Genomic DNA, 13,078 nt, shown 5'->3' with positions numbered 1-13,078 from the left:
TGTGACATTCCAATGTTTTCACACCATTGATAGTTTTATTCTGATGTAGGTTGTCTGTGATTGGCTCTCACGGCCGGCCTTACTGCTCCTACGTATGTGACTATTCTTCAACATTAGCAGGAAGGGGGAGGGGGTACTGATTGCCTAGGCCCAGGGAAAGCATCAGAATTATGCATTGCTAAAAATTAGGACCACCACCTGAGGGGAAGAGCACCCCAGCTATCCAATCAGAAGATTACTCTTATTTTTGCAGGGAATTAGATTTACATAGTTCTCCTCAGCAGATCATTCTGCCCCCAAGCAGCTGCCCATATAAAGGTACAAGAGTCCAGCTGTTTCCCTTAAATTCCATGTGTTCCCAGGGAGGGACCTCCACCCCCTCTTGCATAGCTTGGTTTATTTCATGGTTTGTTACATATTTAGAGTGACAAGTGTTTGTAATTTGTGATATTTTTAGTTCATTTACAGGTTCCTAACAGTGGATCCTATGAAAAAGTACAAACCACCCACCCCTAAGATACACACTGCTCCTGCAGTTGCCCCTCAATGCTTGAATATTTCTCCCCAACCCAGTGCTTCCAACTTCACAGAACTCTTAGGACTGATTGACTGGCCTGAGCCGCCATCCCCTGTGACACACTATAACCTATCTACCAGCCCCGGACACTGTGATTACCATCTGTTGAATGTACGGGAGACGTACAGGATTGGGGAGACATTGGAGGTGCTCATCACAGCTCGGGACCACCGTGGTCGGCCAAAGGAATACGGTGGAGATTACTTCCGAGCCAAGCTGCACTCTCCGGCACTGAAGGCTGGAGTGACTGGACACGTAAAGGACCACGGTAATGGCAGCTATCTGGCCACGTTCCTCCTCCCATGGCCAGGGAGAGCAGAGGTACAAATCAGGCTCATTCACTCCAGTGAGGCGGTGGCTGTTTTGAAGAAGAAGAGGGAGAGCCATCCAGAGAAGGTACAGATACAGAGTATCTCTGACTAATCTGACACTTGTCTATTCATCAACCAATATAAATCACTATTGTTTTGCATTTGTGTATCGGTGGTATCCTCATGTGACTTATAGAATAATATGGAGTTTAATTAGTCAATATTTATCACAATCGGGCAGGGTAACTCAGCAGCAGCATGTACCAGGTTGATGTGGTCACCTCTGGGTAGGTGCTAGATAGCCATGAAATTCTGGACCCTAGGATGACTTTGTGAGAATACCTGGTTAATGTTTAACTCTCTTGCAGCTGATTGGTTTGCTCCTTGATGAAATGACATCACTGAGGCATGGTAAATAAAAGCAGTGCTCTTATTCTGGTATATTAACACTAATGTTATGATTATTATCAGTCTGACCTGATTGGGTAAGAAATCCCGGGAGGCACAATCCCATTGGTCAGGATGCGGACAGCATCCTGATGGATCCTGGTAAGCAATTAAACCCTACCCGTATCCCTGGCCCTAATCCACCTCTCCCGCAGCCTAACCCTAACTGACCCCACCACCTAACCCTAACTTCCACCACCCCCACAGCCTTAACCTATCCCTCTCCCAAGTGTCTAACCCTAACCCCAGTCCTTACCGTCGGGATACCTCGGGATTCTGACTGGCAGGAAGCCGCTCTCCTTATTCTGATTGCCAGGATCCTGACCCCATCCCATCTGACTGAACCTTAGAACTTAACCAATGCTTTCCCAAATATAAGACTGCTGTCATTATGAAGAAAACCTAACCATTTAATATAGAGGATCTCACTGTGCCCAAGGCCTGATTAAGGTTTGTGGGCACCATGGGGCAACTAAATAATGGGGTGTCCTAATAAAATGTTTTTGATGTTATCAAGAGGCATTTAATCCCAGCACTACAAATAGGTAGTGTATTGTCCCTAGTACATATTATACCACAAATTGCCCCCGATTCACATTATGCCACACAGTGCCCCCTGTTCATATTATATCCTCATTGTTCGTCTCCTCCCTTGGTGTAGCGATCTGCTCTTGACTCTGCTGATTCACACCTCACTCTCAAATCTTGGAACCTGCAGTCCACAACAGTATTTTTGAATAAACAGCTGCTACACACTCCTCGTTCCTCCCACTTGGTTCCTAATGCCCCCAAAGAAAATGTCACTGATCACAGTGACAATTTTTTAAGCCTGCACCCCGCCTCCCATGCACCAGTCCAATAATGCTGAGATTGCTATATGTGGGGGCAGTGTCGGACTGGTGCATGAAGGGCCTGCTGGGAGAACGAGGGTGGTAAGGGCTTTAGGTCTCCACCCTCCAGCCACCACATTGGTTTGCCTAACCATGAGAGAATGCATGGGCTATTCCACGAGTGGCTTTCTAACTATTTTGGAAGCTATACTTAAGGAAGGTTTGAAAAATAACTGTATTTCTCTAAATGAGTATAATTATTTGTATAATCAACATCCACGTATGGCGACTTTTTATCATATTCCCAAGATCCATAAGAGCCTATCCCACCCCCCAGGTAGACCCATTATAAGTGGAATTGGGTCACTTACATCAAGGGTATCTGAGTATGTAGATATCTATATAAAAAAGTATGTTCCCATGTTGCAATCTCATATTCAGGATTCCAAGGCTGTACTTCAATTGTTAAAGGACCTACAGTGGCATGAATCCTATAAATGGTGTTCCATTGACATACAATCATTATATACATCGATCCCGCATAATAAAGGTATCTTGGCCGTGAAAGATAAACTAAAAGAGGATCCAGACATTAGTGATACAAAATGTGTGTTTATCTGTCAGTGCCTTGAATTTGTGTTAAAGTATAATTATTTCACCGTCTTAGAGGAGTGGTACCCACAGACATGTGGCTCGGCCATGGGTAGTATTTGCGCGCCGAGCCTGGCTAACATATATATGGGAAAATGGTAAAGGAGAGATAATCACTGGGGAGATGATGACTAACATCATCCTATACAAAAGGTACATAGATGATGTGCTGACTCTCCCCAACCTTGCAAAGCTTCAAACGGGCTCTAAAAACACACCTATTCATCAAAGCGTACCCTTCTAATGCATAACCCAGAGCTGAAGCCGCGCCTCCACCCCCTGCCTCATGCCGTGAACATCTCAGCTTTGCTTGCATACTGCCATCAGGCTACCTCCCACTTGCCTGCACCTCTTGTCATCTGTCTGTCGCCCCTCCCCAATAGATTGTTAGCTCTTCAGAGCAGGGCCCTCTTTCCTCTTGTTATCTAAGCCCTCGACTCAACACATTTCACTCACAGCTCTCCCCTACTCAACGACCATTTTTATCCTGCTAGTAAAGGCTCACCTCCATCTATGGCCACCAGCCTCTAGTAGTACGATGATCACTCCCTCAATACTTACATCTTAGCTGTACTATGTCTTGAGAATGTGTGGTGCTCTGTTACCTGTACTCTATGTCTGTTATTTATTTACTGTAATGCAATGTTTTGTCCCCTGTACTGTCCTTTGTACGGCGCTGCGAAACACATGTGGCGCCTTATAAATAAAATGTAATAATAATAATAATAATAATAATAATTGTATGGAATGGTAGTGAATCAGAATGGAATGACTTCCTATGTAAGATTAATGTTAATAACTATAATCTTAAATTCACGGGTACATTTAATCATAATCGGTTGGAATTCCTAGATTTAGTTCTATCCACTGAAAATGATGGGACTACGGGTAAGATTGAAACATCTACACACTTTGAGAAAGTGGATAGCAACAGCTATTTAGAATATACCAGCTGTCATCTTCCACAGTGGAAGGATAACATCCCACTTTCACAATACATGAGGTTGAGGAGAAATTATACATCACTAAGTTTGATGAACAGGCAAAAATATACACGGATAGATTTCAAGAGCGAGGTTATCCAAAAAATTTGACTCAACTAGCAATGACGAGAGCAAGGGAGAAAGAGAGAGAGAGAGAGAGAGTCTTCTAACTTATAAGAAAAAGGAAAATGTTAGTAAGAAAATTTCTTGCCCGTTGGTAACTCAGTTTAGTACAAACTTCAGGGAGCTGGAAAGAATAGCCAAAAAAGAACTGGCATATTCTACAAGTGGATCCTATGCTTGGACCAGAACTCCCCCAAAAAACGGAAATTATTTACAAAAAAGCAAAAACAGTTAAATCAATGGTGTCTAGAAGTAAATTAGCTAAATTGCAGACCGAAAGGAATGATTATTTTCTGGGCTCTTTAAAGGGCATCTTTCAATGTGGAAACTGTAAAGTCTGTAGTCTTGCAGAAAGAGGTGTCAAATCTTTCTCAGGAAATAGTCATTCCCATCCCAATATGATTCATTCTTTCATTATCTGTAATACCACTTTCTGTATCTATGTTCTGACTTGCCCTTGTGGTCTAAGCTATGTAGGGAAGACCAAAAGGATACTAAAAATCAGAATCTTGCAACATACCCATAATATAAGGAATCGTGTCCTGAATCACAGCATTCCCCGCCACTTTGCTGAACATCATAAGGCAGACCCTTCCTTATTGAGATTCATAGAAATTGAACATGCCGCCCTCAATAAAGATGATGGAAATAGGGAAGAGCTATTATTGAGAAGGGAGACCTTCTGGATATTATCTCTGGACACACTAATCCCTCGGGGACTTAATGAAAATTATGAAATTACCCTATACATTAGAAAGAGATAATCTACTAATCAGTTATCTCTCTAAATTAGCTCTTTAGATACAATTCATGCTGGTTGTCTGTCCCTTTAAGATTTCTGAATGGGATGTTAATTATAAGAGGTATAGATACGAGACAAGTTTTAGCAAAATATCCGCTAAACATCTGAAAGTACTAAGCACTTTACCTATGCACATGTTGATATACTTGTATGAATCAGTGGGTAGAAGATCTATGATGTAGCATAGTAGTTTAAATAGTATTTTTATGTATTAAAACCTGCTGTTGTAAGGATCAATATAATAAACTATCCGGTTGTCCCACCTCTGAATTCATTTGTATGTTGCAGTGTCTAAAGATTGATCAAAGCTTGTTTAAAGACACAGTTTCTTTTTCTTTTAGGATCACCTGAAATGTGATATTAATAATATGAATGTGTGTTTTATGCATGACAATTCTCATGTCAAAAACAATTATATATAAAAAAAGTATGTTTAAAATGCTTAATGCTGTAATGTTGGTGTCTGTGGGCTGCTGTTTGGCAGTAGCTGATGAGCCTCTAATTAGCGGCACCTGTGGAGAACACTGAGTTTCTATATAAACTTCATTCCACGTCTGACAAGCCAGCCTCCTGATGAAGTAATCTACTAAAAATGTTGATGCTGTGCTTGCCAGACGCTTGATTTTCTCCACTCGCACTGTACAGGCTCCCTGAGTTCGTGACGCGGTGTCCTGACGGGTACGGTCTGGAAAATATTTAGCCAGCGCGGTGTAAGGTCCCAGGTCCATGTGTCAGCGGTATGCAGTTTTGCCACTGTGGAATGTATTATACCATCTGCTAACCTGCCCACGGTGTGGGTTGTTCAGGGTACGAGTCCTGTAGAATTACTTGATGTTTTTATTTCATTTGTGTTTTTAAATAAAAATTGATCTGCACTATGAGCGCACTCTCTTCACTCTCTATTCTATATATATATATATATATATATATCTATCTAGAGAAAGAAATTAGAGGAGCGCTTCATAGTGCATTATCGTTTATTCATACAATATATATTAAAACCAGCAATTGTCACAATGATATTTGGCTTAATACCTCATGGTTCTTCTGAGTGGGCTTAAATACCACTTGGTTTTTTGTAAAATATCCCCTGGTATCGCCTCCACCAACCGCCGATCCAACGTCAGATCCCTGGTACTCGTGCTGCCCGCCTCACGTTAACGACCCTCAGCACGCCGGGACACCGCTGCTGTCTGCACGGGGAGGAGGACGATTTCAGGATGCTAAAGTCACGTCACCAGGCTCCGCCCCAACGCGTTTCGTCGTAAGACTTCGTCAGAGGGTTGGCCTTGGTGACGGGAGCTACTACTTTATACCGGCAACAGCCAATCAATGCACTCAAAGCATTAGGTGCACCTGTGCACTTAAAAACGTTTTTACACAGTTTCAGACTTGCTTATTTAACACAATATATAAAACACATATATACAAATATAAAATAGAAAACAGACAAAATATAGTTGCCACAGGCAACATGATCGAAGACATCCATACAGGTTTATATACTTTGTAACAGGCTTTAGTAGTTCAGCTAGAGCTTTTCTCAGGTGTTTTACATCTCTTTTCAACCTGCAACTTCATTATCAGCCTGCAGCAATGCATTAGAAACATGTATCATTAAACAATTCAAACAGATTTTATATGTTTACCCGCTGTCTTAGCTACTAGCAAAACCTGGGATGACAATCAGGAAAATGTTACAATCATTTCACAGTTATTTTCATAGTGTATCTTTTTTAGACGCATATAGCAACATTAATTTACAACACTGTTGCAATTATTCTCTGAGACCACAGCTTTATACTCTGATACTGGAGAAAGAGAAATATCTTAATTAGTTTGATTTAACTGTTGTATTTATCAGTCTCTGAGAGCATCCTCTGAATCTACTAGATTTACTGCCTTGATTAATGAATAATCATTAATCAAGGCAGCGAGTAAATCTATTATACACCTAATCAAACTTAAAATGAGGGATGATTTGTAGTAAAGTGTTTTGGGTATGTTTAATGCGATCCTGGTTATTCTGCCTACCAGTATTACCTATGGATTCATATGTCATCTGTCCTGTTGTTATGGTGATGGTGCTGTATTGTTTATTCTGTCTCCTAGTTACGGCCCGACCGGAAGTAGCGCTGCAGAGCGCACGTCGCACTCACGTGACGTCACCGGAAGGCGCCGCGGTCAGCGTCCACGCTATCTGTTTCACATGGTGAATTCAAGGTATAAAGGTATGTACATTCTATTGCTTCTTTGTTCTGACGAAAGTTTATGTATTAAACTGAAACGTTAACCTCTGCCAGGCGTCACTCCGCCGTTTATTTATTATTTCTATACGAAAGACCCGCTGAGTGCCGCTCCTTTTGGACTTCTATATATATATATATATATATATATATATATATAATATATTATAAGGGCACGGTCGTGCCCTTATATTAAGGCTGAATCGAACAAACGGAATTCTCCCATAGGGAACTTCTGAGATGGGGGCATGGTGTTTGAGGGGCTACACCTCAAAACTGATTGGACGTACTGAGCTGAAATTTGGCATGGGCGTGTAGAATCGTCACCCGGTGTTGCATGCCAAATTTCAGGGCAAAATAATAAAAAATGAGGAATTGGGAGTAACCTAAAGTTCCAACTGTCAGTTTTTTTCTGTGACTTCCTTTGTGGCTTTTTGACACCGTTTTCCTATAGAGTGAATTAGATATTTTTTGGGAAGTCATAACTCCGGATAGAGGACGAATTAAGACTTGGGGTTTGTTTTACTAGATAGAGTATGCCCCAGTGTAGTGCCTTTTGGGGTTGTGGTTTTTCAGAAAGTTATAGGGTTTTTTTTAATTAAGAGAAATATGCCCCATTATAGAGATAGGGCATTTCAATTTGTTGCGGCTGCGCAGTGGCCGCCAGGAGAGCGAGAGTGAGTGAGGGAAGGGGTCTCGTGCAGGCTGAGGTTATAAAAGTAACTGCTGGCGGCGGGAGGAGAGCCAGCGGTTCCTGGGTGTGTGCACCTGCGGTCCCTTACAGACTGCAGCGACCCATTAGGACTGTGGAGGAGAGGGGTAGCGGCATAGCAGCCGCAGGCTTACCGAAAGTGCTCACTACTGAGCAATATGGTCCCCTTACCCGAAGTGGGAGCCGCAGCGGGAGGAATAGCTGGAGCTGCGCCGCAGGAGAAAGTCAGAGGACATCCAGAAGAGACATCCGGTGCAGCGCTGACTCCTGACTGACAGCGCTTGCCTACTGAGCGGTGTGGTACCCCCACACCTGAAGCGGGTGCGGGAGCGGCAGCCGGAGAAGACCACTGTGCTGCACGGAAGAAGTCAGGCAGCAGCGGCAGCGCCAGCGGGCTGAGGTGGGGAGGATCAGTATGGTCCCTTACGTGCGGCTCACATTCAGATCCATCCGGCTCCCTTCCCCTCCTCCCCTGCACCCTTAGCAGCCTGCCCCCACCATGTATTCCATCCTGGGGAGGAAGACTGGCAACAGTAGCAGTGGCATCGGAGCATACACACTCTGCGGTAGTTACCGGCAGCGGGACGTGCGGCTCATGTTCAGATCCCTCCGGCTCCCTCCCCCTCCTTCCCTGCAACTTTAGCAGCCTGCCCCCACATCTCATTCACCCACCGCCGCAGACTCCTCCCCCACACGGTTATTATAATAAGGCCACCCCCCTACCCCCTTCCCTCCCTGCTGTGTGTCCAGCCACCCCCCCCCTCACCTGCTGTGTGTCCGGCCTACCCCCCCCCCTCACCTGCTGTGTGTCCAGCCACCCCCCCCCCTCACCTGCTGTGTGTCCAGCCACCCCCCCCCTCACCTGCTGTGTGTCCAGCCACCCCCCCCTTCACCTGCTGTGTGTCCAGCCACCCCCCCCCTCACCTGCTGTGTGTCCAGCCACCCCCCCCTCACCTGCTGTGTGTCCAGCCACCCCCCCCCTCACCTGCTGTGTGTCCAGCCACCACCCCCCCTCACCTGCTGTGTGTCCGGCCTACCCCCCCCTGCTGTGTGTCCAGCCCCCCCCCTCCCTGCTGTGTGTCCAGCCCCCCCCCCTCCCTGCTGTGTGTCCGGCCTACCCCCCCCCCTCCCTGCTGTGTGTCCGGCCTACCCCCCCCTCCCTGCTGTGTGTCCAGACCCCCCCCCTCACCTGCTGTGTGTCCAGCCACCCCCCCCCCTCACCTGCTGTGTGTCCGGCCTACCCCCCCCCCCTCCCCTGCTGTTTGTCCGGCCACCCTCCCCTCCCCTGCTGTGTGTCCGGCCTACCCCCTCCCCCTCCCTGCTGTGTGTCCGGCCTACCCCCCCCTCACTAGCTGTGTGTCCAGCCCCCCCCCCTCACCTGCTGTGTGTCCAGCCCCCCCTCCTCCCCTGCTGAGTGTCCGGCCTACCCCCCCCCCCTCCCCTGCTGTGTGTCCGGCCACCCTCCCCTCCCCTGCTGTGTGTCCGGCCACCCTCCCCTCCCCTGCTGTGTGTTCGGCCTACCCCCCCTCCCCTGCTGCGTGTCCAGCCCCCCCCCTCACCTGCTGCGTGTCCAGCCCCCTCCCTCACCTGCTGTGTGTCCAGCCCCCTCCCTCACCTGCTGTGTGTCCAGCCCCCCCCTCTCCCCTGCTGTGTGTCCAGCCCCCCCCCCTCTCCCCTGCTGTGTCCAGCCCCCCCCTCTCCCCTGCTGTGTCCAGCCCCCCCTCCCCTGCTGTGTGTCCAGCCCCCCCCCCTCCCCTGCTGTGTGTCCAGCCACCCCCCCCCTCCCCTGCTGTGTGTCCGGCCTACCCTACCCCCCTCCCTGCTGTTTGTCCGGCCACCCTCCCCTGCTGTGTGTCCTGCCTACTCCCCCTCCCTGCTGTGTGTCCAGCCACCCCCCCTCACCTGCTGTGTGTCCGGCCTACCCTCCCCCCCTCCCTGCTGTTTGTCTGGCCACCATCCCCTCCCCTCCCCTGCTGTGTGTTCGGCAACTCCCCCCTCTTCCCGCTGTGTTCGGCCACCCCCACCCCTCCCTGCCGTGTGTCCGGTCACCCTCCCCTCTCTGCTGTGTGTCCAGCCCCCCCCCCTCTCTGCTGTGTGTCCGGCCACCCCCCCCAGACACGCAGCGCCTGACACACACAGACATGCAACGCCTGACACACGCACACGCATATGCAGTGCCTGACACACACGCACACACACAGCACCTGACACACACACACGCACACACACAGCACCTGACACACACACACACACACACACACACACACACACAGCACCTGACACTCACACGGACCTGACACACGCGCACACACTCACACGCAGCACCTGACACACACGCACACACAGACGCAGCACCTGACACTCACACGGACCTGACACACACACTCACACGCGGCGCCTGACGCACACGCGGCGCCTGACGCACACGCGGCGCCTGACGCACACGCGGCGCCTGACAGACACGCGGCGCCTGACAGACACGCGGCGCCTGACACACACGCACAGGCAGCGCTTGACGCACACGCAGCGCCTGGCACACACGCACACGCAGCGCCTGACACACACGCACACGCAGCGCCTGACACACGCAGCGCCTGACACACACAGACACGCAGCGCCTGACACACGCAGACACGCAGCGCCTGACACACACAGACACGCAGCGCCTGACACACACAGACACGCAGCGCCTGACACACACAGACACGCAGCGCCTGACGCACAGGCAGCGCCTGACACACACGCACAGGCAGCGCCTGACACACGCACAGGCAGCGCCTGACACACGCAGCGCCTGACACACACACGCGCCTGACACACACACGCACCTGACACTCACATGCACCTGACACACGCACTCACACGCAGCACCTGACATACTCACACGCAGCACCTGACACACACGCAGACACGCAGCATCTGACACACACACACACGCAGCACCTGACACACACGCAGCACCTGACACACACACACACACGCAGACACGCAGCTCCTGACACACACGCAGACACGCAGCGCCTGACACACACGCAGACACGCAGCGCCTGACACACACGCAGACACGCAGCGCCTGACACACACGCACACACAGACGCAGCACCTGACACACACGCACACACAGACGCAGCACCTGACACTCACACGGACCTGACACACACACTCACACGCGGCGCCTGACGCACACGCGGCGCCTGACGCACACGCGGCGCCTGACGCACACGCGGCGCCTGACAGACACGCGGCGCCTGACAGACACGCGGCGCCTGACACACACGCACAGGCAGCGCTTGACGCACACGCATCGCCTGGCACACACGCACATGCAGCGCCTGACACACACGCACACGCAGTGCCTGACACACGCAGCGCCTGACACACACAGACACGCAGCGCCTGACACACACAGACACGCAGCGCCTGACACACACAGACACGCAGCGCCTGACACACACAGACACGCAGCGCCTGACACACACAGACACGCAGCGCCTGACACACACAGACACGCAGCGCCTGACGCACAGGCAGCGCCTGACACACACGCACAGGCAGCGCCTGACACACGCACAGGCAGCGCCTGACACACGCAGCGCCTGACACACACACGCGCCAGACACACACACGCACCTGACACTCACATGCACCTGACACACGCACTCACACGCAGCACCTGACATACTCACACGCAGCACCTGACACACACGCAGACACGCAGCATCTGACACACACACACACGCAGCACCTGACACACACGCAGCACCTGACACACACGCAGACACGCAGCTCCTGACACACACGCAGACACGCAGCGCCTGACACACACGCAGACACGCAGCGCCTGACACACATGCACACACGCAGCGCCTGACACACACGCAGCGCCTGAAACACACGCAGCGCCTGACACACACGCAGACACGCAGCGCCTGACACACACGCAGACACGCAGCGCCTGACACACACGCAGACATGCAGCACCTGGCAGACACGCACCGCCTGACACACACGCAGACACGCAGCACCTGACACACACGCAGACACGCAGCACCTGACACACACGCAGACACGCAGCACCTGACACACACGCAGACACGCAGCACCTGACACACACGCAGACACGCAGCACCTGACACACACGCAGACACGCAGCACCTGACACACACGCACACACGCAGCACCTGACACACACGCAGCACCTGACACACACGCAGACACGCAGCACCTGACAGACACGCACACACACACAGCACCTGACACAGATATGCAGCGCCTGACACACACACGCAGACATACAGCGCCTGACACACACGCAGACATGCAGCACCTGACACACACATGCAGCACCTGACAGACACACACCCACACACAGACATGCAGCACCTGACACACCCACACACACACACACACACACACACACACACACACACACACGCATCACCTGACACACCCACACACACAGACATGCAGCACCTGACACACACACACACACACACACACACACACACACACATACAGACATGCAGCACCTGACACACACACACACACACACATACAGACATGCAGCGCCTGACACACACACACATACAGACATGCAGCACCTGACACACACCCCCACACATACAAACATGCAGCACCTGACACACACACACACACACACACACACACACACGCAGCACCTGACACACATATATACATGTGGCATTTAACGCACACACGCACAGCACCTGACACACAATCATATACACTCAGAGCACCTAACACACATACACTCGCAGCACCTCACACACACTCAGTGATCGCGCTAAGCCCAAAAAAAAGTGGGTCCCAGGGACCCCTCACTTTTTAAAATTGGGGTCCTGCCTTTCCTTTTTTGGGTTCCATCGGAATAAAGGTTCTTATTAATCTTATTAATGATTCAAACATAAAACACAGACTTGATTTTGACGCTACAAGAGTGCTGCAAGGGGGAGGAGGGGGAGTGACAGTGTTGCTGGGCTGTGCAGCATACAGGACACTCTGCAACAGGGCTTTAATTAGATATTTTGGTGCCCTTTAGCAGACACTGAACTGGTTCTACCGCTCCTACAACGTGAAGAAAGGAACGGACAGTGCGCGCCGTAGGCGCGCCGCAAAAATTTAGGTTCATGTTTTTGTGGAGAAGGGGCATGGCCACATCATAGTAGTGCCGCTTGTACACATTGCACCAGGTAGGACCTCCTATACATGTTACAAACATTGCGCCAGGTAGAGCACGTTACAAACATTGCACCAGGTAGAGCACATTATACACATTGCACCAGGTAGAGCACATTATACACATTGCACCAGGTAGAGCACATTATACACATTGCACCAGGTAGAGCACATTATACACATTGCGCCAGGTAGAGCAC

The 13,078-nt window shown here is 50.1% G+C and overlaps 1 protein-coding gene across 1 annotated transcript in view; it reads left to right on the top strand.

Moving 5' to 3' along the window:
• Positions 1 to 474: 474 nt before the first annotated feature.
• The window catches only part of LOC134936019 (NXPE family member 3-like), a 196,064-nt gene continuing 183,460 nt past the window's right edge, over positions 475 to 13,078 (top strand). The window contains exon 1 of the mRNA XM_063930918.1: positions 475 to 973. Coding sequence (XP_063786988.1) covers positions 488 to 973 — 486 coding nt within the window. The 5' untranslated portion in view covers positions 475 to 487. The remainder of the gene's footprint in view (positions 974 to 13,078) is intronic.

Source organism: Pseudophryne corroboree, chromosome 6 (assembly GCF_028390025.1).
Source record: "Pseudophryne corroboree isolate aPseCor3 chromosome 6, aPseCor3.hap2, whole genome shotgun sequence".
Lineage (NCBI taxonomy): Eukaryota > Metazoa > Chordata > Amphibia > Anura > Myobatrachidae > Pseudophryne > Pseudophryne corroboree.
This window is presented reverse-complemented; position numbering and strand designations above follow the sequence as displayed.